This window comes from Falco cherrug, chromosome Z, assembly GCF_023634085.1.
Source record: "Falco cherrug isolate bFalChe1 chromosome Z, bFalChe1.pri, whole genome shotgun sequence".
In the NCBI taxonomy this organism is placed as follows: domain Eukaryota; kingdom Metazoa; phylum Chordata; class Aves; order Falconiformes; family Falconidae; genus Falco; species Falco cherrug.
In genome coordinates, this window is record NC_073720.1 from 58,322,997 (window position 1) to 58,349,586 (window position 26,590).

Sequence of the window (26,590 nt, forward strand, 5' to 3'; positions counted from 1 at the left end):
GGCACAGGCACAGGGACAGGGACAGGGACAGGCACAGGCACAGGCACAGGGACAGGCACAGGGACAGGGACAGGAACAGGGACAGGCACAGGGACAGGCACAGGGACAGGGACAGGCACAGGGACAGGGACAGGGACAGGGACAGGGACAGGCACAGGGACAGGCACAGGCACAGGCACAGGGACAGGGACAGGGACAGGCACAGGCACAGGGACAAGCACAGGGACAGGCACAGGCACAGGGACAGGGACAGGCACAGGGACAGGGACAGGCACAGGCACAGGGACAGGGACAGGGACAGGCACAGGCACAGGGACAGGCACAGGCACAGGGACAGGGACAGGCACAGGGACAGGGACAGGCACAGGCACAGGGACAGGGACAGGGACAGGGACAGGCACAGGGACAGGGACAGGCACAGGGACAGGCACAGGCACAGGCACAGGGACAGGGACAGGCACAGGGACAGGGACAGGCACAGGCACAGGGACAGGGACAGGGACAGGCACAGGCACAGGCACAGGGACAGGCACAGGGACAGGGACAGGGACAGGGACAGGCACAGGCACAGGCACAGGCACAGGGACAGGGACAGGCACAGGGACAGGCACAGGCACAGGCACAGGGACAGGGACAGGCACAGGGACAGGGACAGGCACAGGCACAGGGACAGGGACAGGGACAGGCACAGGCACAGGGACAGGCACAGGCACAGGGACAGGGACAGGGACAGGCACAGGCACAGGCACAGGGACAGGCACAGGGACAGGGACAAGGACAGGGACAGGCACAGGCACAGGCACAGGCACAGGGACAGGGACAGGCACAGGGACAGGCACAGGCACAGGGACAGGCACAGGCACAGGCACAGGGACAGGCACAGGGACAGGACAGGAACAGGGACAGGGACAGGGACAGGCACAGGGACAGGCACAGGGACAGGCACAGGCACAGGCACAGGGACAGGGACAGGGACAGGGACAGGGACAGGGACAGGGACAGGCACAGGGACAGGCACAGGGACAGGCACAGGCACAGGCACAGGGACAGGGACAGGGACAGGCACAGGCACAGGGACAGGGACAGGGACAGGCACAGGCACAGGCACAGGCACGGGGACAGGGACAGGCACAGGGACAGGGACAGGGACAGGGACAGGGACAGGGACAGGGACAGGGACAGGGACAGGCACAGGCACAGGCACGGGGACAGGGACAGGACAGGGACAGGCACAGGGACAGGGACAGGGACAGGGACAGGGACAGGCACAGGCACAGGCACAGGGACAGGGACAGGCACAGGGACAGGGACAGGGACAGGGACAGGGACAGGGACAGGCACAGGGACAGGGACAGGGACAGGCACAGGGACAGGGACAGGAACAGGGACAGGCACAGGGACAGGGACAGGCACAGGGACAGGGACAGGCACAGGCACAGGGACAGGGACAGGGACAGGCACAGGCACAGGCACAGGCACAGGCACAGGGACAGGCACAGGGACAGGGACAGGGACAGGCACAGGCACGGGGACAGGGACAGGACAGGGACAGGCACAGGGACAGGCACAGGCACGGGGACAGGGACAGGACAGGGACAGGCACAGGGACAGGGACAGGCACAGGCACAGGGACAGGGACAGGGACAGGGACAGGGACAGGGACAGGCACAGGCACAGGCACAGGGACAGGCACAGGGACAGGGACAGGAACAGGGACAGGCACAGGGACAGGCACAGGGACAGGGACAGGCACAGGGACAGGGACAGGGACAGGGACAGGGACAGGCACAGGGACAGGCACAGGCACAGGCACAGGGACAGGGACAGGGACAGGCACAGGCACAGGGACAAGCACAGGGACAGGCACAGGCACAGGGACAGGGACAGGCACAGGGACAGGGACAGGCACAGGCACAGGGACAGGGACAGGGACAGGCACAGGCACAGGGACAGGCACAGGCACAGGGACAGGGACAGGCACAGGGACAGGGACAGGCACAGGCACAGGGACAGGGACAGGGACAGGGACAGGCACAGGGACAGGGACAGGCACAGGGACAGGCACAGGCACAGGCACAGGGACAGGGACAGGCACAGGGACAGGGACAGGCACAGGCACAGGGACAGGGACAGGGACAGGCACAGGCACAGGCACAGGGACAGGCACAGGGACAGGGACAGGGACAGGGACAGGCACAGGCACAGGCACAGGCACAGGGACAGGGACAGGCACAGGGACAGGCACAGGCACAGGCACAGGGACAGGGACAGGCACAGGGACAGGGACAGGCACAGGCACAGGGACAGGGACAGGGACAGGCACAGGCACAGGCACAGGGACAGGCACAGGGACAGGGACAAGGACAGGGACAGGCACAGGCACAGGCACAGGCACAGGGACAGGGACAGGCACAGGGACAGGCACAGGCACAGGGACAGGCACAGGCACAGGCACAGGGACAGGCACAGGGACAGGACAGGAACAGGGACAGGGACAGGGACAGGCACAGGGACAGGCACAGGGACAGGCACAGGCACAGGCACAGGGACAGGGACAGGGACAGGCACAGGCACAGGGACAGGGACAGGGACAGGCACAGGGACAGGGACAGGGACAGGCACAGGCACAGGCACAGGCACGGGGACAGGGACAGGACAGGGACAGGCACAGGGACAGGGACAGGGACAGGGACAGGCACAGGGACAGGGACAGGGACAGGGACAGGGACAGGGACAGGCACAGGCACAGGCACAGGCACGGGGACAGGGACAGGACAGGGACAGGCACAGGGACAGGGACAGGGACAGGGACAGGGACAGGCACAGGCACAGGCACAGGGACAGGGACAGGCACAGGGACAGGGACAGGGACAGGGACAGGGACAGGGACAGGGACAGGCACAGGGACAGGGACAGGGACAGGCACAGGCACAGGCACAGGCACGGGGACAGGCACAGGGACAGGGACAGGGACAGGGACAGGCACAGGCACGGGGACAGGGACAGGACAGGGACAGGCACAGGGACAGGCACAGGCACGGGGACAGGGACAGGACAGGGACAGGCACAGGGACAGGGACAGGCACAGGCACAGGGACAGGGACAGGGACAGGGACAGGGACAGGGACAGGCACAGGCACAGGCACAGGCACGGGGACAGGGACAGGACAGGGACAGGCACAGGGACAGGACAGGGACAGGGACAGGCACAGGCACAGGGACAGGGACAGGGCCAGGCTGCCACCGTGCGGCCGTGCGCGCAGCGAGGCACGGAGCCACGGCGCGAGCGCACGCGGTACCAGTCCCCAGCGGCCGCGGGGCCCAGCGCAGGGAGCTGAGGCTCTAACAAACCGCCTTTGCCAGTGCCACAGCGTATCCGTGCCCTGCGCCCAGCCCAGCTCCTGCCTGGCCTGCTCAGCTCTCCTCGGTCTGTAATCGCTGGGAGCGGTAGATGATGCCTCTGGCCAGACAAACATTCAAATTCAGTCCGGTGGGGAACCCCATGTATTATTTACTGTGTATCACGGAAATTCTGCACCAAACATAGAACTCGGGTGTTTTTAGTCTTTTCTGTTGGGGCTTTCATCACTATGCCTGCCAGCTTTGTGAAGAGGCATGAATATTTTTTTCAGGATGTCTGGGAACTGACATGGTGCTATTTGCTTTGTACAGAAGGGGGAAGTGAGGCATAAAGAGATTAAAGGCATAAATTTTGAAAAAACATCAACTAATTTTAAGCACCGAGCTTTTGAAATCTGATTTATTCCCTTTTAACCCACTTCTTACGTAACACTTTATTCAAGGCACTGCTGCTTGCCACCAGGTGCTGCTCTGAATACCCCAGCTCTGCTGATGAAAGCGGAGATGCTTGTCAAGCATCCAGAAAAGCTGGATGTAAAATATGGAAGTAACAACTGTTCAGTGACAGAAAATTGTATCCGAGTGACCTGTGGACCATTGCACTAGCAACCTGCAGCTGGGCAGCACTGCCTGGCAGGCTGGGAACACCGTTATTTCCTACGACCTGCCTTGTTTACCAGTGCAGCAGGGCTCCTGCAGATGCCTCGTCACGGTAACGCTTTGCACAGTGCCATGGTAAGAGGGACTGCACACAGCTGCAGCCAGGAGCCCCGTGGGAAGATAAAAGTGTCCTCAGAATCTGCAGCAATGCCTGCTACAATGGGACAAACAAGCAGACAGCTCAGGCAGCCTGACTGCACCTGTATTTGCAAACGTGGTCTTTTGTGTGCCAATAGGGAGGAAGAAAGAACTGACTGGGGAATGCATCTCTCAGGATTAACAGTTCCTGAATCAAATGTTTTAAAATCAAGTTAGTCTGGTTACTTCTATCTCGAAGAGCCTTCCTTTGCAAAGTAAAGCTTTTTGTGTACTGCTTTTCATCCCAAATGAATATACAGTTTGATTACCAATGTTTAAACAGTAGGCCAACAGGTCTTCTAGTATGTGTAGAAAGAGTGCAATACCCATTTCCTGAAGACACTGCCAAATCCTGTTTATTTGTGTTAATTTTAGCTTTCTGATCTAAAACTGTGCCTGGTCTTGATGATTTCTAACATGGCATTTCCTTCTGTTGAATTCACAGATGGGCTGGGCTGTATACTTCCAGGCCAACAGACAACGACACTGCTGATGAGCCTTGCTGAGTGTTCGCCACTTGATGAGACTCTACAGCTCATGTGTTTAATCTGTAGCTAGTCCACTAAATTAACTGAAAGCATCCACTCCATTCCAACCCAAAAAAATATTCCATTACATATTTTGGAAATACCAAGAAGGTTACTATGCAAAGATTTTGATGCTAGGTCATTACCGTATGGATTGTCTGCTGTAAAAGGTCACCTATACAGATGCTGCACCCAAGCAGGTGAGTAAAAGAAACTTATCTTGTTCTCAAAAGTAGAGAAAGCAAGAACACCTTAACACAGAATGGGCAAATGCCATACCAAAGTTCAGGAAGTATTCAAACAAGAGATTAAAGGTTTTCATTCCACTATAAAACACTCTGTTTGTACCCAGTCTTTCCACTAACAAGTTTTTTATGGTGTTTTTCATCAAACTGAGCTGGTAGTTAGCACTGTTAGCAAAATTAATGGATAAATGTTCACAATTGTGTGCTGGGAGGTATGAGGAAATGTACACTTTTTGTCATGCTGGACTCCCTTCTATTCCTCCTCTCTAAACAACTTGCCACAAGGGGTCACAAACTCTATTACAAACAATTTCTAAGAATTTTGTTATGAAATAGTCTTTTACTATTTTCCTGTTATAAATCAAACCTGTGCACCAGGGAAGAAATGTACAGATGGACATTCGTGTATTTGTCCAAGATGGTTAAGATACAAACCAAAAGTAGGCAGGTCACAACTCACTGTGGTCACATTTTGCTATGCCAAGGGTGCAAGTGGTTCCTCCCCAAGCACAGCATACTGCTTGCACTGTCTCAGGTTTCCTGTTGGGGTTTTTTCAGTTTCCATTATTGTTTTCCATGTCATTAGTTTGAAACACCTGTATTTTATTTCAGTGAACCTCCCACATGCAGACGAGGCCCCATTTAGGTGCACTGAAGAGGCAGTAACGCTTGCTTGTTAATAGAGTAGATCAAAATTACCAGGAAACCTGAATGATCAGCATCACCTAGTATGTTAAATGTTTCCTAGCCTTCCCATTCCCGTCACTGTAGCATCCCCTTTCTAGTGTAGCTGTTACAAGTACACAGCACTTGTGTTGCCCCAGAGCTCCCCCAGAAAACAGCCCTGCTGTACTGTCTGCAAATAAGGAACTGACCAGTTGAAGTGAAAAAAAAAAAAAAAATAAAAGGGGGGTGGGGGGATGGGGGGTCTCTGGTTTTCTTTTGTACCAAAAAAAGCAGAAAGAAAACTTGCAGACAGTGCCTTTACCTTCCGATTGTATCTCTGACACCAGTTTTTGGTTTTGCACACGCTATATATATACATGCATATTGCATGCGTGCACACACACAGTGTATCTAACAATATAACAAATCCATCCTAGCAGAAGGTGTCCCTTATGTCACTTTACAGTCAATAATCAGTTGAAGAAACAAAGGTATATACAGAGGAGGGGCTGGCTTAAAGAGCCTGGGCCTCTGTTAGGGATTAGCATAGGAACAATTTAGGCTGCCACATCATTATCATGACATAAATCTCCAGTGCCCTCAGCACAAAGCACCCAAACAACATTATTGTCTTGAAACTACTACTTCTGGGGAAAAAATGCTGTATGACCAGTTTGCTAATTACTGGGGGACAAAAATTAAAAATAAAACCACTGTTCATGATACTGATTGTCGTATTTACATGTGGGGTTTTTTTCTGCTGTCACTACTGTGACAGGATTTCCTAGCTTTTTTTTTTTTTTAACAAGACCAATGTCTTTCACCAAGCCCACTTTCTTTACTTCCTTGACAGCATCAGACTGATGACTAAAGAGTCAGGTGTCCTCAGGAGACAGCACAGCTTGGGGGTAAGAGCAGCCAACAGAAAGATGGGCTGTTTGTCAATGCCAACACAAAGCTTGTTAATCTCCAAGTGCTCCACGCAGCTGGTATAGAGGAGGATCCTGTTAAGCCAGCACTCCCAACTGCCTCCCTGTGCCCTCTTTCTGGAAGTGTCGTTACAGAAAAAGTAGATACACAGGACTGGATTTTCAGAAGACATAAAATACTTTCTCAGTCAATATTAACTAGTTGCACATCCTTATCACCAATCTGGGTGAGGGGATCAAGTGCACCCTCAGTAAATTTGCAGGCAAGTGAGGCAAGAGTGTTGATCTGCCTGAGGGCAGGAGGCTCTGCAGGGGGACCTGGGCAGGCTGGAGCGATGGGCCCAGGCCAGTTGTGTGAGGTTCAGCAGGGCTCAGTGCCGGGTCCTGCCCTTGGGTCACACCAGCCCCACGCAGCGCTACAGGCTGGGGCAGAGCGGCTGGAAAGGGCCTGGTGGGAAAGGGCCTGGGGGTGCTGGGTGACGGCCGGCTGGGCGGGAGCCAGCAGTGTGCCCAGGGGGCCCAGGCGGCCAGCAGCACCCTGGCCTGTGTCAGAAATAGCGTCCTCAGCAGGGCTAGGAGTGATCACACACACACCACACACCCTACCCCCCCCCATACGCAGCACTGGTGAGGCTGTACCTGAAATTCTGTGTTCAGTTTTGGGCCCCTCACTTCAAGAGGGACCTGGAGGTGCTGGAGCGTGTCCAGAGACAGGCAAAGAAAAGAAGGTGGTGAAGTGTCTGGAGCACAAGTCTTATGAGGAGCAGCTGAGGGAATGGGGTTGTTTACCCTGGAGAAAAGGAGACTGGGCGCGGGGTGGGGTGGGAAGTGGGCTTAATACTTTCTACAGCAACCTGAAAGGAGGCTGTAGGCAGGCAGGCGTCAGTCTTTTCTCCCAGACAAGAAGCAACAGGACAAGAGGAAACTGCCTCAAGCTGTATCAGGGGAGGTTTAGATTGGTATTAGAAAAAATTTCTTCACTGAAGGGTGTCAATCATTGGAAGAGGCTGCCCTGGGAGGTGGTAGAATCACCATCCCTGGAGGTATTTGAAGAACACGTGGATGCAGTATCCAAGTACACCGTTTACTGGTGGACTTGGCAGTCCTGGGTTAACAGTTGAACTTGATGATCTTGAGGTTAGTCTTTTCCAACCTACATGATTCTGTGAGCATTTCTCATTTGAATTTTAACATAGAATCCTGTCATGGTGCTGAGCTCTCTTCTTGCACAGCTGACATACTATACATGAGGTATGAATTTCTGTATGAGTTACCTCATAAACCTTGAGGACCACATCTTATTACCTCAGGTTAACTGAAAACTCTTAATAAATAGTACTTTCCTCCACCCGTGTTACAAGTCAGAAGCAGAGGGGGAATGCACATGTTCAGAGAGTGAGACAAGCAACTCTTCCAAAGTATCAGACAGAAGTTGCTGAATTACTAAATTCAGTTTTCTGCTAGTTTTCTTCCTCTTTGTGTCAGTCCCCCATAAAAAGAACTGACTTGCACTCATCAGTTCTCCACATGAAGTAATTCCTGTTCAGGTGACTTTGCAATACAGTCTTCTCAGCAGGAAGTCCAGACCAGTAATAAATCACTCAGGAATTCAGAAAGTAAGTAATACCAGTGCTTCACCTTTCCTACACCACTGCCAGTGGAAATCTCCAAACCTGTACTGATTCTGGAAAGATGTAACCATAAGGGAAACCATATATTTGTCAAGAAAACACAAATGAATACTCTTAAGATTTTGACATGCCTGAGAAATCGACACTGCTCACCCTAGCAGAGTTTTGGTGAGCGGGGAGTAGCTGAAGGCCTCATTGTTTCATGTGCAGAACACTACACGTACTCAATTTTGGCAGCATTACTGTTTTGTGAGATCTTAGAGCTGTGGGTTAGATATAAATTAAAAGCTGTAAAAGTCTGAGTCTGCAACTTCTCAGAAAGAATAGGAAACTGTTATACAACAGGAAAAGGACATGAGGTTCCCTACAGCAGACGCAAAATCCACGTCAAATTGCTTAGATTATATTCATTCCACAGTACTTCTGCACATGAAGGAGTCATCTAAGGATTAATGAAAAGATCATTACAGTGAAGTAATGCATTGTGTCCTGAGAGGATAACAGTAAGGTGCGGCCACACTGCCATTCTATCAACAAAATCTGAAATTCCAGTGTACAATGTGAAAATGTGCTTTTACTAGGTTGTACTCATACTTTTGGTCACCAAGTGAGCGCTTCTCAAGGCCCACATAAATTAATCAGCAGACACCTACAACATCCTTGCAAGTCATACAATAGTAGAACATGTGCATTTACTAGGTTTTGCCTAAGTTTTTGGTAACAGAGCAATTCTTTCTTAAAGCCCATACAAATTAACCAGTGGAAACCTACTCTTACATTCATAAAGTAGTAAAGTGGATTTGGCTAAGGAAGTTGGAGCTAATTACATATTTTTTTCAGTCTGCCACAGAAGTTCCCCACTGTTTAGCAATGCAGTGTGACATAGGGCTACACTTAAGTATCCTCCATCTTGGTCTGAAGTGTCCAACAAGGTGAAGACCATTGCTCTGACTTTGCAGTGTTCGATTCAATGCAATGATCCTCTGTCAGCTCAGAATGATGTTTACCATCTGTTGATTCTTGGTCTTTGCAGGCTGCAGGTAGCATTTGTATAGCAGGCATGACATCTCTTGTGTAGGCATTTATTTCGCCTTCAGCAACGGTCTCTTGTTGACTTGGATTATAGGATCTTTCAGATAAGCCAATATAGTCATGGTCAACAACTACTGCACCTTGTAAAAAGTACCGATTGTCTGTAAAAGAAAAGCAGCCATTAAACCAGATCCTTCAAGCCATACTGTGTGAGGTATTAACTTACTTTTGAAAACATTTTCCATATGAGAACAAGAATGTTTGAGTGCCATCAGTGTGATAATGTGAATTTCCTAATTTCACTGAGTACCAAATGTTTGGCTGCATCTCGTTATATCCACAAAATAATGCCTGCGATACTCCACATTCAGAGTTTTTCTTTGCTAGGTCAATGACCAGCTTTACATCTGTCATAGCCACCTACTGAACTAGTACCACCTTAACTGAATGGACACACAGATTCTTGCATTTTGTACACTCCAAGAGAAGTGTGGCTACTCCAAGCTTTTGCTGGGAAGTCTTACAAATGCCTGTTGTGTTGCATTAAGTAGTAGAAAAAAAGAAATAAAAAAAGTTTATAGAATTTAAAGACAGTAATGGTGATTGCTACTGTATAGTACTATTGAGCTTTTCTTCGATCCGATATATGGTTACAGTGTTTGTATTTTACAAATGAATTCAAGTAAAATGAAAACAGTCTGACCAGACAAGTTAGAAGTGTACTTGTCAACATGGCATTAATATTTGATGATCAGGTTAGTGTGAGCAAGAAGATGGGCCCTAAGACACTAGTGTGAAATTAAGCGTTCTGTTAAATCAGAAGAGCCATTCAACAATTACGTATCTCTGCATGGGGGGCTACAAATTCCTTTGCAAGACGTAGGTTCAAAGTGGGATCTTTGTGGGAGTTACTGCGGAGGTGAAACTACTTTTCTTGTCATGTTTCTGAAGAGATCTGTCCTAAATCACCTATTTACACTCATGCATCCTTTCTGCACTGGGCCCAAAGGCATTCCCTTGAGTTTAATATTTAAACCAGACTACACTCAAACAAGGAAAACAGAACAGTGCATACATACACTTACCTGTCTGAACCAACGAGTGTCCTGGAAACTCTGGCTGGCTGTAAAGACAGCCAGGAAGCAAGCAATCCAGGTACACCCAGACTGCAAATATGCGATGCCTGTACCTAGGGCTCTGTCAGTGCACTGACTCAGGATTTATCTTTAGACCAAGAGTGACCAAGGTTAGGGAAAAATACGTTGCTTCCGATTGCCCATTCTTACCTGTAGAAGATTTTACCCTCACAAAAGAAAAAGTGAGTACTGCATTTTCAGACTTTCCACTTTAAAACTCCCAAACTCACACATCTGAAGTGCGATACAGACAAGATAACACCTCAGATTTTCAGAGTAAAGTAAGCAAAACACTTAGTAATACAAAGTTGGTAGGCAAGGCCACAAATATCCTCACCTAAGATGTACTTTTTCCACATTTATTCCACAGAGAACACTGAAAATGCTTTGCTCCCACCCAAGGTTATGGCACCAGTCTGGTGGGAGAGCCACCAGACTTAACACCACAGCAGCTGCCAATAAAAAAAGTCCACCCCTGCTAATAAAGAGAAGTCCTTTGCTACAAGGATTTCATCCATACGTTTATGGATGAAAAAGATGTCATTCACTGCCCGGTTTCACTGCTCTTACCCAATTGAAAAAATATGCTTTCTTGATTGCTGTTAGGCTGTTTGATAAAGGCTGGTAATTATTTTGGCAAAGCCTGGTCTACTTCTCTAAGCAATGTAAATATGTATTAATATCAGCCTGTAATTTTAAGATTCATAAGCACTCATAATCCATTGATTTTTTTGCCTGTATCAGTCGCTTCCTGGGAAAGGGAAGAAACTGTTTATGTACTGTTTCTGCAGCAAACACAACTACACTTAACTTCTTGTATTGTAACATAATTTAGCAAAGTCATTGTAATAGCTGGAGATTCTCTGCATGCTTGACATGCATGTGACTTGCTGCTTATGGATCAGCAATTTAAAGAGGAACTGGAAGCCACACAGTGATTGACAGAAAGAGAGATGTGACATGGAATCAGTATGTTGGTTATAAAATCTGTAACTAACAACTGGCATAAATATCAGCTTCTCACACAGAATTCCAGACTTAGTTTCAGCTTTGCAAATCCCTTAGTTTTAAGGGGTGATGGAAGGAATTACCACCTCAATGCAGTTAATGCAGTTTCAAGAACCAAATCTTAACCACACATGCAAATAGGGTGGGAATCATTTTACTTTTCAAGAACCCTGAACCAAAAAGCAGCCTGTTTTGTAACAGAAGTCTTCTAAAAACAGAGTATTCATTTCCCTCAAAATGTCTGTGGTGACTCAAAGTCAGCAGCAACAGAAAAGAAACAGCTGCCACTGTTCGATTAACCCAGCAGCACTGCAAAAGGACACACTGAGTGTTTAAGAGCAAGACTGGTGGTTGATTACCCAAGTCTTTGGGAATTTCTAGTCCTACGGCAGAGCATGACAATTTATTTGCTCTGGTAAGAGAAACACATTTACTACTTCAATAGCAGTTTTATTTTAAAATAAGCTCTCCAAACAAATCTGTTTGGAAAGTCATTTTTTCTGTTTTAAGGCTTAGAGGGCACTTTTGCCGTTGTACCATCTGCACCAGTCAGACTAAGTAAAAAAAAAAAGTCAGGTTTCCACTGCACAAGCAAAATAAATGTGAATCCTGTCTACATCAAAACAGAAACAGTCAGAAAGTGCTCTTTGAAGTTCAGCCTGATCATACTTCTAGCATGTTTTCACCAGCCAGCACGAACAGGGCCAAACCACAGATTAGAAGCAATTTTAAAACAGACTTAAAGCATGATTCATTAGCTGTGTTCCATGCTCCACATAGGTATGAAGCCACTCACATGCACTGTTCTCCTCACTGAAAACTGCAGTTATTACAACTCAGTGTTAATTTATTTCATGCTGGTAAATCAGTATTCTTTCACTCTGATAATCTAACCTAACACCAAGACATACCAAAAAGTAAAAAAAAAAACCCACAAACTTTGTAGAGTATATATATTAGGTTTTTATATATATATATATATATATTAAAAATACACACACATACCTTTTTCACTGGACCCTCTTACATATGGCTTAAGGTGAGACATCTTGATGGGTCTTTTCAACCTGGATCCTGTGACATCTCTTAATATTGCACAGCCATTATCTGTGATATATTCTATAATACAAGGACCAACCCATTCTGACTGGAAACGACCATCTTTCCACCAGTTTTTTCTTCGCCTGAGGACTTCATGACCAACTTTAAGTCGAAGGGTACTTAATTGCTTTGGCTTCCTTTTGACAGTGATTTTGTTTCTAATATTTTGCTCACCTGAAGTGTTTTTCTCCACCTGCAGAAAGATACACATAAATTACATTTTCCTTTTCCAAAAGTGATTATATATTTTTGTAACACTGCTTAATAATGCAGAAGCATAACAAAGTGGTTTCAGATGTGTGTAATTCGTAATATGTAGGGCTGGAGAGTTCTAAAGGAATTTATTTTGTCTTCGTAAATCAATAGTCCATAGGCAATGGATTTCAGCTTCTGTAGATACGCAGCCCTCTAAGTCAGATATGAATCTTTGGCAATAGGTCTCTTAAGGTTACTCCCTCCAAATACATACAGGAATTGTTACACTGGAATCCAGGGATCATAGGCAAAGAAAAAAAAAAAAAAAAAGCAACTGAAACCCCAAGATCCCCACAAACCCCTACATTGCTTTAAAAGGCTAGTTATACTTTACATTTCAAGCCTTTCCATCATTTTCTATCTTCAGTCTTACTAGTAAAATCTGAATATGTAACATTTACCTGGCAATCTGAGGTTTTTTGTTCTTCCAGTGCTTGACTAGCTTTTTTAGTTGCTTCAAATATTTTGGCAAACATACTGTATTCTCCTTCCACACATATATTCATTGGCTCAACAACATATGGGTTGCGATTAAACATTTGGAAATATGGGGTGTTTTGATGTGGCTCCTGTTTAAATGTGGAGCAAAAAGCAAGGAATTTAGCATACAGCTTTGCAGATATTTTGGGGAACTTCAGTCAGAACAGGAAGAACCTTCACATACCAAATTTGTCAAATTGAAAGCATAGGCAATAGCAGACAAATGTTCATCCCAGTCATTTGGATGGTTGGTGCAGTATTTGTTAATAAAAGCTTTGATTGTCTTACACGTTCTTTCATTTGCATCATCTGTCTGAGGATAAGACAACACAATTTGTTTCATTCCAAACAGTGCAAACAGCTCTTCATTTATCTTCAAAATAAAAAGAACACAATTACTAAAGGTTCCCTTCTTCTGTACACACAGTTTAAGTAAACAAACTCAGTTTTCTATCCTTTTTGTTGCTATGATGGTGATAGAAGTCTTACATACATATTTCCACCAAACATTCGAGGGTTGAGAGTGAGAGCTAAAGGAACCAGTAGAGCTTAGGAGCCAGTAACTGATGGTTTCTAACCACATTTCTCCCACTAATTCAATCTGTCATTTCCTCCATATCAGTTTTATGATTCCATCATCTCTGAGAGGATCAAAGTGTGAAGAGCTCTTCATAATCACTATAGGCCAATGTCAAAACTACCCTTCATTATCTGCTGTACTGGACAATATGGATGAATGAAATATGGCATTCTGGAGTGTGAAAGTGTGTCAGTTCAACTGACTGACAAAACCTGCACTATGACTGCCAGAAAATCATTTTGCTTTGTTCTTTAGCCAAAGAATAAAACCCTGGTAAATACTGCATAATGTTATAACTGCAAGTAACTGGTTTATAATTTTCTGTATGTGCTAACTTCTATATTTTTTTAATTAAAATATTTACAGTCTTTTCCAAGAATGGTCTGAAATTCAAATTTAATACAGAGGAAATTTATTTTTTTTCTTGGGGGCGGGGCGGGGGGGAGTGTGGCAATAAAAGAAGCCAGTCATGTAAATACATACCTGATAAACAAGCTCCTTCCCTTGATCAATAGGCATTTTTTGAGGTGGCCCATATAAGTAAAACACATTTATGATTGCCTTTGCAATTTCAGCTGCTGAAGTGTCGTGCAGCGGCAAGATAACAGTCCATCTTGTAAACAAGTCTGTCATAATTATGATGTAGTTGTGGCTTCTGTTGGTAACATTAAAAGGTCCCATTAGATCTATAGTGACAGCTGTCCATGGGTCCTCTGCTTTGATAGGGTCTATTTTGGATGGTGTGGTGGTTGTATTCTTTGTCACTTGGCAATGCTGGCAAGCATACACCTAGTGCAAAAATCAGGGAGGATGCTATCAATAAAAAGCGATGGTGAAGGTTTAAGACAATCAGCAGGAACATAAATCTCCACTATTCCTCTAAGTTAGGTCAGACTAGGCAATGCAAAACAAATTCATTTTATCATCTTACTTATTTTTTACCCTTAGATTTTTCAGCCTCAGCACAAAACCAAACCAAAACCAAACAGCAGTGAAGGCCGGGAGAAGAACTTGTGCAGAAATTCATAGCTGAACTCTCCCATCCTGAAAGCACAGTGTGCTCTTTCAAGTCCACAGTACAAATTTTAATACCCACTTCCACCTATAAATACTAAAGGAAGTATGAAGCAGCCAGTCTTAATCACTCCCCTTTTGGTTCTACTGTGTACGCTGTTGCTGAAAAACACTGGTAACATATGTAACATTACATGCATAATACAAGTCACAGGCCTCTTTGTCCAAGTCTGAACTGAAAGCAAAGATGCACTTTCAGTTCATGTTACAGTTGCACATAAATATTCAGGTGATGCAGCAAGCCAATAACAACAGTAATTTGGCTGTAAGGGACATTTACATACAGTTTCTTCAGGGATCCCATCCAAGTATCTTTGGGTGAAGGAGGAGAAGGAACTTTCCTAAGCAGTGATTTGTTTTAACTATATACCTAATTGCATGGCAGAGGCACCATTTTTCATAATCTTATCTGCCAGCAGCCACTCTGGCTACATCACCTTAGGATGGCACAATCCATTCTAACAAAGATACATAAGAGGCCTTGCAAAAGAAACCTCTTCTCAAAGACTGTATGTGCCCTGTGTATTTAAAGGCAGTATGGCTCCTCAACACTGGGTAACATCCAGCAATATGCAAGCCATGTGGTCAGCAGTAGAAAAAAAAAAAAAAGAAACACTGTGCTTTGCCAAGACGACCATTTACTGTTTAATTGTAAACTTATGCTTCCTCATCATGAAGCAGTACAGGTGCTTGCTGTATCAAAGCCATATTATCACAAAACGCTTGTAAGACTACATTAAAAAAGTATCCTGTAGCTATGAGACCATACCCACTGCTTGACATCATTTGTTACAGAGGTCCAGTAGTAATTAGATTCCACTAAAGTCAGCGTTCTTGATATGCCATGATGACTGCCAGCAGCATTCTTGTGGCACTTCTCAAGTACCTTTTTCTTCTCTTCATCTGAAACAATTACCAGGCGCATTTGTTTCCCGTCTTTTCCAACATAGAACAATTCATTTTCTGAAAGAAGAAAAGTACCAGCAAATTACATGCAAGTGCTCTGTCTTTTGCTTAGTTTACCAAACTACTGGGCATAATTTAGTACAGAATTTTTAAATCAACTTCAATTCACTTCTGTGTAAATGTGGCTTTTTGTTTACAAGTAATTTCTTCTTCCAAAAAGCCAATTGTTTACCTGTGTTTGTTAATCTGGACATGAGGCATTACAAGGGCAAGTCAGAATGCAAACATTTCCACAGCAAGTTTGACTGAAACACAAGCTAATGCAGAGGGTGGGAAGGGGAAGTAGGACCTGTTTATGAGACTTCCAGTCTGTCTGCCAGCAACCTGACACCGTGATTTGCAGCTTTAACTCCTCCTTGCCTTCTCTCTACACAAACTTGACAGATAGGATTGAGACAGCACAGCACCCTAAAAAGGCTCATACACCTCCTCATAGGGATGAAATAAAGCTGGGAAGGGCTGGGAGGCTCTAGGGTGACAGATGGCTTGCACTTCTGCCCAGTCACACACAGCACCCTCCAGACCAGACCAACCATTCCTTGTCTACAGCTGCAGATCTGGATTTCCCTTTCTTTAGTCCTTTGAATTATGGATTGCAATGGCTACGTACTTCCACAGTATCTAGAACAAGTTCTGGGTTTTAGTTAGATATATAAATCCCTCCTGGAATGGACTAACGCAGACTGAATTTCTGTAAACATCCTATTACACATTAACAAGGGTTAAGTAGAGTGTCTGTGTCATAGAGAATGTATATTAAAATCACCGTATGCTGCAAAGCAAGATCCTACTTCCTTTTTTTTATTTCATCAGCAAATGTTCACCTAAAAAACTATTTTCAGAGTAGTTTGAAGTAACATTTTTACCTTTGAAAACAAATTTTTTGGCTGCTCTCCTGATTCCACTTCTTTCACTTGATAATGTTGTGGGATGATACTCCCCTGTTTGCTTGTAGTAGGCAATCTGCTTCAGGTGGAGCCCACCATTTTTTCCACTACGGACCATTGCTACACTGAACAAAATGCACAGATTCATTAGATGGAGCAACTGTCACATGAGCACATCTTCAGTTGTTACTGATTCCTTTGTAGTTCAGAGGTACCCTGATAATGTAGCATCTAAGATGTTACACCAGCCAGTGCGCTGCTCTTGCTATGCCCTTGTTACCAGCTTTAGCAGTAAGAAATACTGCATAAGACACTAATTTTGTTCTATGCAAAGTTTTGGTTGTTTTTTTCCAACCTCTATTTTATTCTTCCAAACAGCGGATACTTCAACTATATTCACTGGACAAGAGGGGAAAATGAGAGCAAAGAAAAAGAAGTTGCAATTCTCATTCTTAAACATTTTGACAGCTCTTCAGTGCAGGTGCGCTGGAAACTAGATGTGTCCAAAGAGCCACCCTAGTTGGAAAAAAGCACATAGGTAAATAGGAAAAAACAACTCCCTCAAGGAAACTGACAGAAATTTATTTTGTTCATTACTTCATCTGACAATTAGATTCTGACCTCCCAAACCAGACTCTGCATAAAAGGTAACATTTCTTTCCCTCACACTGGCTACTTCCCTGATCTTATTAATACACTAAAGTGGCATTAGTAAAATGTGTCATTGGTACAAGAAGAAATTGGGTCTAGGAAAAACAGCATCAAAATAATTCACAAATAATGACAAGCAAATACACTCACAGACAGAAATATTCATGCAGGCACTATGTGATTTCAGTCACTTCCACCCCCCACCCCCAATCTGTTCCAGTAGCAATGAAGATTTGTATGGAACAGCAGTTGATCCTGCTTTAATTGATGTCTACAAAAGCAGGATCAGGCTTGGGGCCTGCCATGTCATAATTTCTTAATTTACGCTGGTTACCCACAGTATTAAGCAAATTTCTTCCTCATCCTGACAGTTCCCAAGACTAGACACTGTGATAACGCATAGCCTGCTAGAAAGAGTAATCAGTTTGTCTGCCATATTTGCTAAGCAGCATATAATTATGGGAAAGCGACAGTATCCAGTCACTCTGGAATCCATACTATATCATTATATGGTGATATTATTTGAAAGCCAAATGTGTAAGTCAGGATGTTTATTTTGTCAATTTACAGATTCTCACCTACCTTTAATATACCAGGGGTGGAAAAGAGGTAAAGAGCTCTAAAGAATAACTATGTCTGCTTTTATCCACTCCATTCCTGCCAGAAAATAAAATACTCTACATGATTTATAGAATATCTATATATATATGATATTCTACATCATACAACTGGGCTAAACATTGCGGTGTTATCAACGTCAAACGCATGCCAGGAATTTCCCATTCAAACAGTGATAAGACCACCACTCCACTGAATACTTCATTTTGCACAACCTAGAGCCAGGTTTCAGTAACAGCCAAGTCTCTTTGTCATCAGCGTTAATGTTTCAAAGCAAAATTCTCACACCTCAGAGAACTAGCAGAGATAAAACTTTTCACTGCTGCAATCCTGCCTGTGAGGAAACATGGTGTTTTAGAACAGGAAAGGAGTACAGCCAGAACAGAGTACTGTTTTAGTGATCTTGGCTGGCACAGCAGTTTCATGTAAATTTACATCTGACAATACAAGCCACAGCAACTCACTGAGCTGGTAAATTGGATAACTAACAGCCACAAAGAAGGTGAGGCTACCATGATAAAATCTGTGTTTCTGTTGTTTTAAATAAGTCATTAGCATTTCTGACAGTAAAAGAATACTCATGAAGAGCAACTAAAATATCCTATCTGCCAGAGGCATGCATTCAAGCTTCATTCAGGGTTCTCCTGAAAGCCAGTCCTGCAGTTAGCTAAGCATCACTAAGTCAGAACTAGCCAGGTATGATTTATTATTTAACTGCTAGGATGACGGACCATTTTGGCTTGATGCAGACTTTCACACATGGCAAGAAAATATGTTCCAGAACAATATCTATTCTTCCAGTACTTTTTGTTTATGAAATTCTTGCCCAAGACAGTGAATATTCTCCATGCAGTACACTGTTATCGACTCTAACAAAATTAAGCTGCACAGCAGTAAGATGCATCTGAGCAGGACCACAGCTTACATGTCAGCTAAACAGAAATTCTATCATACATACGCCAATGAAGAAATAATGCATTGCATAGTATCCACACATATTTAATGTATTTAGTAGGATCCTGATCCAACAAACTAAGTTAAGTGCTCTCAATAGTCTGCTGGATGACTGCATAAGAGGACAGCAGTACCTAAGTTTCCTTCCTTGATATTTAGTTTCCTGTGTCCCTACTCACTTTCCCCCCCAGTATCTAATTTACTTCATTTGGCCTAATCTTAAAAAAAAAGCACCTGAAAATAATAAATTATAAGATCTTCTGGTTCTGTTATTTAGAATAAATCATATTACTTTGGATAATTCATATGCTATCTTTATCAATAGTCATAATACATCCGGTAGTCCATAAAACCCAAAGACTTTTACAATCAGTAATAAATACCTTTGAAGCTGGAAAAAAATACACTGCTTTACAGTCAAGGAAAGTATTTCAGCAAAGAGAATGAAACTTCCATATAACCAGGGCTCCTTCTGCACTCGTGTCTTGGCCAAAACAGTTGCACCTGCTAAACCTTAAACATTTTACTCTCCAGTGCCTGTTTTTCCCACACAAAGCTCACTGCAAAACTGCTTTTTCAGTCCAGCTTTCGAGTACTTCCCTTGCCTCCATCTGCAATCCCTATCAGGAACGGGAATTCCCCGTGGAGCCCTGAAGCCTAACCAAAGTGCTTCCAGCAACCTGTAAGTAAGACTGACACGTTTGCCTACATCCTTCCCTGGCTTTCGCAAGCCTGAGCCACGTTTGACAGCGCCCCCCGCCACACCAGAACACCCTCACTTCTGAGGTGCCTCCGCGCCCGACACCCCCGGACGGGCCGCGGGCACCACGGCGCCAGGCACAGGCCTGGGTCGGGACAGCAGCTGTGCCGCAGCCAAGTGCTGCCTTCGAGGCACGGGCAAGTAAATCGACCCACGGCCCCAGCCCACCACGGCGCAAACACTCCTTTATCGTTTGCTGCGGCCGCCACACGGGGCCAGGAGCGGGAGCAGGCGCAGCCTCCGCCGGGCTGGCGGGGCGGCGGGGCGGGGGCAGCAGGGCCCAGAGGGCAGGTACGCTGAGCCAAGGGTTTATCGCCCTAGGCAGCGCCGGCCGTACCTCCCAGAAGCGTCTCCTCCAGGGCAGGAGTCCCGCCCGCCCTCAGCATGCACCGGCGCGGCGCCGCCACCGCGCCAAGGACCCCAGTCCCGCTCCCGCCCGACGCCAAGCCCGCCACCCCCGGCCCGCGCAGGGCACGCTGGGAGCGGTAGTCCCGAGTCGCCGCTGCCCAGCGCGCAGGCCTCACGCATGCGAGGAGCGACGTCGACGCGATCTTTTTCCTTCTCCCCTCCCCGCCGCCGATCCCCACCACCTGCTCTCCGCTCCGCGGCGAGGTCGTGGGCACGTCGGGCGCCGCGGCGAGCTGCCGAGGCCCTGGGCACGCACCTACTCCAGCAGAGGTATCGGCGCGGCCTGTCTCAAGGGGCGCGGCCCGCTTAACACCACCTCTCCCGGGCCCGGCAACCAGAACGGCGGCCCTTGCGCCCCGAGACTTATGTGGCGCCCCCGGAAGTGGAGGCAGGCGCGGGGGGGTGCGGGTGGGGGCGGGCCGCCGCGAGGGGCGGGGCGGCTCGCGCGGTGGCGGGCGGCGGTGGCGGCACCTTAATGGTCCGGGGGAGCGCGGGCGGCACCAGGCGCAGGTGAGGCGGCTTCTCCCCGGTGCTGCTCGCGGCGCTCCCTCCTTCCCCTCCGCCATTCCCCGCCACCCCGGGGATGCGGGGAGCGTCAGCTGGATCGACGACGGGGGGCGGTGGCGGGCGGCAGTGGGGCAGGTCGTTCCCTCGGGCTGCGGCCTGGGGGCCGGCAGTGGTGGCCGCTGCCCCGCTCCCCCCTCCCGCCGTGAGGAGCCGGCGCCCGGTCCCGCCCTGGCGCGGCGGCTGCCCCGGTAGCGGGCCGGAGGGGCGGTGCCCGGGGCCAGCCGCGCTGAGGGTTGTTGCCCGGGCTCCCCGGGGCTGTATCGGCCTCGCCTCGGGGCTCGGCGGCTCCGGCGGCAGCGGGAGGTGCCGTGAGGAGCGGAGCCGGGTCAGCGGGCAGCTTACTGCTGTGGTGGGCAGCTGGCCGGGTCCGCCCCCCTTACCTGAGCGCAGCACGGGCAGCACCCTCCTGTGCTCTTTGTCTTCCGCGCAGACCTAAGTCGTGCTGTTCGGTAAGCTGCGATCATCAGTAAAACGTGGTGGCTATGGCCAATAAGCGTATCGAGTGTTTTGTCTGGTTTTGTGGTCTGTTCTGGTTTTAGTAGCAGCTTTGCTGAAAAGGCAGGAATGTGAGTTTGCAGCGCGGTGTGCTGTTGGAAGGCAGGCGAAGCTTTTTGGTATAAAGAAGTACATGGGGTGAAAGGCAGCATTCCTAAACGGGGTGGGGTGCTGGTGGTGTGATGTCTCTTAAACCGCTGGATTTGGGGCACTGTTAATATCCCCAAAACCGATGATAAATTCGGTGCAAAATTCCTTGGGGCAAGGGAGGTTGCTCTCTGCATTGTAATCAAGCTGGGAAAGAAAGTAACTTACATACAGTACTCAGATAATAACCAGTCAGGTGCTTAGGTAGGAGAGGTGTATAGATAGAGCAGCCTTCTGGTTTTTTGGCGCTTTTATTGTTGCCTTGTAGTAGTTGATTTTGTAGTTACCTGCTCTCCTCAGAAGAAAGAAGACTAGGGGAGATCGGTATCACAACCACAGTGAAATATGTGGTTTCCTTTCTCATCCAAACCACTTCTATCTGGTGCCCTAAGCTGAAAAGCTACTCTTTGCAGTTGTTTGTTATAGTAATTTTGCATTATGTTGCATCTTTCTAAGTGTTCTTTCCCTTAATCTAAGCTGTGCCATTTCCATCATTTCTGCATCCCTTCTGCTTCATTTTTCTACTCTAGTGGCAAGCCAAACTTTTTTTTTTCTTCACCTGGGGTATCAAATTTCAAATAGAATCTTGTTTTGGTGAACAAGTTTTGATTCAACCAATAACAAAACTACTGCTTATGTAGAACTGGTTTTGGCATAAGGATTTGACTGATGTAGTGTGCCTCTTTTATGGTTCAGTATGTGAGAAATACAAATTTTTGTATTGGTTGGCTTGTCTTGGTTGTCTGATTGTTCTGCGAAATAGATTTTCATCCTTCTGGCATTTGTGGTTAGAACAGATCAGGCCTCCAGAGGCTGAGCCAAATGAACTTTAGTTCAGAATTATTTTGCAGAAAGGTTCTCATCTCTACAAAGCTGAAGTAACAATTCTTTGGGAGAATATGGAAAAGCTGTTTTGACATCTCTGAGGGGGATCTCTAAAAGTTTGGAGGCCAGCCTTTCTTGAAACATTCAACCTTGCCCCAAACATAAATGTCTTTATGTGATGTTTTTGACAAGGTTTGATTTAGAAAGGAACTTGGAGGTTAATTGATGTGAAGGTTATCTATTCTGTGGCTGTGCAGGAGACACTTGCAACATGCCACATGTCAGTTTGTAGTAGTGTTTGCCAGTTAAAAAAAAATACTGCCTTTCGGTCTTGAAGGGAGAATAGTGATATTTACCAGACAGCTTCAAGGCTCTTCTGACACTCCTGTTGAAAGACTGTAATGGTTTATTTTGCAGTTTATAACTGCTGAAAAGTTGAATGATGCCCTGTGATAGTGCAGTGTTTGGGGCTAAAACTCAAGAGTTTTAGCAGGTGTCATTGCATGTGCTGAAAAAGTCACATTTTTACTGGTGAGGTATTGGGGGGAAATAAGTTGTGCAAGGAAAGAATTTTGTAAGGGTAAGTAAGATGCACTGAAAAGTTACTTCACTTTAAGTTTGGTAATTCTAAATGACTGGAAATACTTTGCTGTATAATTACTAGGAAAGAAAGCAAACATGGGGAAATCAGCCAAGTAATTACTGTTTGAAAGCTGTAACAGTTGTGTTTACTAGAAATCTCATTCGTCAGCAACCTAAAAGGCATGTCTTTCCTTGCTGCAAAGCTGGCTTCTTAACAGAATTCTGGTTCACATGGCCCAGTACAACTCTTAAGTTTTTAGGCCACTGGGCTAAGCTACTGTAGTGTGAATGGTCAGACTGAAATCTTATTTCAGGCAGAAATAATTCAGTGGTGCAGTGGAAAATAATTCAGGTGCCTGGTTAGGCAACTGCAGTTAGTTAGCTAGCCTAGGTGTACAGCATTTCAAAAAATGTAAGTGCCTCTGTGAATAACACTGACAGGAATTGTTTCCAGTAGGAAATGCTAGTAAGGTGGGTATTTCTGGATTCCTGTTGTTTGAGTGGTTTGATTTTACACATTAGGCACCAGGCCTGTGCTTGGAATCCAGAGCAGCATACTCTCTTCCCTAAAAAGAAACCTAGTGGCCACCTTTAAGGAAAATTAGTGGTATATAAGGAAAGTGAAATTGGATTGCAGTAGTGTAACTGTTTGAACCATTGAATGGAATAGGACAAATACTGTTTCTGTTCCTTCCTGTCTCAGTGGTTTCAAGTTCCTCTTTTCTGTTTATCAGAAAAATGTTCTAACCACCAAGCTGAAGAAAGTGTGGGTAAAAGCACCTGTATGTATCCTTTACTGCTGGAGTGCAGGTAACAGTGCAATAGTGTTTTGCCCATGAAATGCATTTGGAGCACTGTGCTGGGTTGACATTGGCTACCAACCAGGTGCCTACTAAGCCATGGTATTACTGCTTTTCCGTCAATAGGGTGGGGGAAAAATGACGAAAGCTTGTCGGCTGAGATGAAGACAAGGAGCTCACTCACCAGCTACTGTCATGGGCAAAACAGAACCCAATTTGGGGAAATTAATTTATTTCAAATTAAATAGGGTAGGATAATGAGAAATAAGAAAAAATCTAAAACCACCTTTCCCTCACCCTTCTTTATTTCCAGGCTCAACTTTACTCCCAGCCCTTCTTTCTGTCCCCTGCCAAGCAGTGCAGGGAGATGGAGAACGAGGACTATGGTCAGTTCATAATTCTTCTGTTTCTGCTACTCCTTCTTCTTCATGCTCTTCCCCTGCTCCAGCATGGGGTCCCTTCCATGGGAGACAGTCCTTCATGAACTGCTCCAGTGTGAGTCCTTTCTACAGACTGCAGTTCTTTAGAATGAAATAGAGTATTTCAATTGGAGAGGACCTACAACAATCATCTAGTCCAACTGATTGACCAATTCAGGGCTGACCAAAAGTGACAGCATGTTATTAAGGGCTTTGTCTATATGCCTCTCAAACGCTGACAGGCTTGGGGCATTGACCACCTCTTCAGGAAGCCTGTTCCAGGCCACCCTCTTAGTAAGGAAATGCTTCCTAATGTCAAGCCTGAACCTCCAATGATGTGGCTTTAAACAATTCCCTGTTGTCTTATCACTGGGTCCCAGGGAGAAGAGATAGCACCAGCACCTCCCTCTGCACTACCCAGGTCACAAGAATGGGAATCTCGCACAATACCACTACAAGCAGTTCTTGACAAACTACTCCAGCATAGGGTCCCTTCCACGGGGTGCAGTCCTTCAGGAAGAGACTGCTCCAGTGTGGGTCCTCTGTGGGGTCACAGGTCCTGCCAGAAAACTTGCTCCTGCATGGGGTCCTCAGCACAGGCCACAGCTCCTGCTGGGAACTCCAGTGTGAGCTTTCCACAGGCTGCAGCTTCCTTCAGGCCACATTCACCTGCTCTGGCATGGAGTCATCTGGGCTGCAGAGTGGCTGTCTGCTGCACTGGACCTCCATGGGCTGCAGGGGGACAACCTGCTTCACCATGATCTCCGCAGGCTGCTTGGGAATCTAGTGCTTGGAGCGCTTCCTCCCCCTTCTTCTTCACTGAGCTTGGCATCTGCAGGTTTGTTTCTCGTAACATTTTCTCACATCTTTTTCTCAGCTGCTGTGCAGTGTTTTTTATTCTTTATTAAATACGTTATCACAAAGGCACCACCCACATCACTGATGGGCTCAGTTCTGGGCAGCAGCAGTTTCATCTTTGAGCCAGCTGAAACTGGCGCTGTCCAACCTGGGGGCAGCTTCTGGTGTCTTCTCATAGAAGCCACCCTTGCAGTCTCCCCTGCTACCAAAACCTTGCCATGTAAACTCAATACAAGCAGTTGCCTGGCAAGGAAGACTCACAGCTCCCCTTCATTCTTCAGAATGTTTCTTCAGGTCTTAGTAGTGAAACTGAAAGGTGAGTAGTCTGTTTTGGAATGGGAGGTGGTACAATTTTTCTGGTGGAGTAATGCATGAAGTACTACATCGTATTGCTTTTAGAACACTGTACAAAATATTTGCAGTGTTCTTGCAAACAGAAAGAACTTTGCATGTTCCCATTTGTTATTTGTCATAGATTATGGCCTTCATTTGACAGTCTGAGAGCTGTGTTTGTCTTGTATGCACAACCAAGTGGCTGGCTAAAAGCCTCAAATAAAGGCTGTTCATCTTCTCTTTTGGGAGGTTTTTGACAGATTTTGGAGACTCCTGCCCCATTGCCTGTAATGGAGGAGATTGGGACTAGCAGGTAGAGGTAGTAGTGGTGACACATTGGACGGGGAGTCTAGACAGGATGAGAAGGCGCAGGATTCTTGGTATGGAGCAAGGAAAGTAGTCAAGGTGTGACCACCCCTGTGCTGGGGTGCAGTGGAGCAAGTTACGGTGGAGTCCTGGGAGAGTCTGCAAGTTGCAGGCAGGGTGCAGCGTCCTGGTTGGAGTGCATAAAGTCAGCTGCTTTTGAATAGAATAGAGAGAGATAATAGGATTGTTTATATTTAATGAATACCTGTGTGGGTGCCTACCACGTTTTGTCCATGCCATGCTGCCTGCCAGTGGAGAGGGGAATGTACAATGGTCTGCCCTCCCTTCTAATACTTTGCAGATTGCCTGTTGATTTAGGTGGGGGAAAGCAGGCTAATCTGTGAAAGTACTAACAGAATGAAAAAGAAATTTTGGAAAAGCTTGTCTTGATGTGTGGATTACATATGACGGGGGAATATGTTAGTGTATTGTGAAATGTAGAGCTTGATGTTAGTTTAATGCAAGATTGTAGCAAGTGATTTAGTTCAGTGTAATGTAACCTTTATAATTGCATCTTTTTCCTTTGCTACCTTTTAACCTGTTTCTTGTCTGTTGTACATCAGTACAATCCCTTGTGTTGTGTTACTCGGCAGATACGAGTTGTAGAAGATGGCAATAAACTTCTTAAGGCTGTTGAAGTGTGTATTCAAGTGATGAGAGCCAAAGGCTTTTCTCAGTTTCATGTTTCTTAATCAGCCTATTACACCACTAGACCTTGTAAATTCCAGTAATTATTGGAAACCTTTATATCCCTTTGCATTTTCTGTGATTGGTTGGGTTTGGTTTTTCTTTTTGTTACTTTGCACAAAGTAGTATCAGGCTAAAACTGTAACATCCTTTGTGGTTCGGGGATACTGGGGTAGAGCTGCTTTACATCTTTTCTTTAGATGTAACATATCTCAGTAATGGGCTGACAGCTGCTACTCGCCACCTCACAGCATGTGTGGTAGAACAGAACAGTGTGTGTAAATATTTATGTTTTCTATTACTGTGTGACACAGCAGACATCGAATATTTAAGTAAATTGGAGAAGATATGTATCTTTTGCTGTGTAAGGTACAGTAATAAACAAGACACGTATGATTTGCTCATGGTGGTGTACTCCGCAGCTTCTGGTCTTGACATCCTTTCC

At 46.3% G+C, this 26,590-nt stretch overlaps 1 protein-coding gene across 17 annotated transcripts; it reads right to left on the reverse strand.

Moving 5' to 3' along the window:
• Nucleotides 1-7,595: 7,595 nt before the first annotated feature.
• On the reverse strand, nucleotides 7,596-20,750 carry GIN1 (gypsy retrotransposon integrase 1). Of its 17 annotated transcripts, none has more exons than XM_055699825.1 (9): nucleotides 20,249-20,450; nucleotides 17,909-17,983; nucleotides 16,655-16,795; nucleotides 15,592-15,785; nucleotides 14,232-14,537; nucleotides 13,353-13,541; nucleotides 13,090-13,257; nucleotides 12,338-12,626; nucleotides 7,596-9,349 (listed from the first exon to the last, which is right to left on the reverse strand). In XM_055699825.1, exons 3-9 carry the CDS (start codon nucleotides 16,791-16,793, stop codon nucleotides 9,051-9,053), a joined length of 1,584 nt encoding a protein of 527 aa, XP_055555800.1. In that variant the 5' UTR covers nucleotides 16,794-16,795; nucleotides 17,909-17,983; nucleotides 20,249-20,450; the 3' UTR covers nucleotides 7,596-9,050. The 17 variants fall into 17 exon arrangements, with proteins under 17 accessions (XP_055555800.1, XP_055555798.1, XP_055555807.1 ...); XM_055699823.1 differs by having other exon boundaries at nucleotides 16,655-16,800; XM_055699832.1 differs by having other exon boundaries at nucleotides 20,323-20,446.
• Between the last annotated feature and the right edge of the window lie 5,840 nt (nucleotides 20,751-26,590).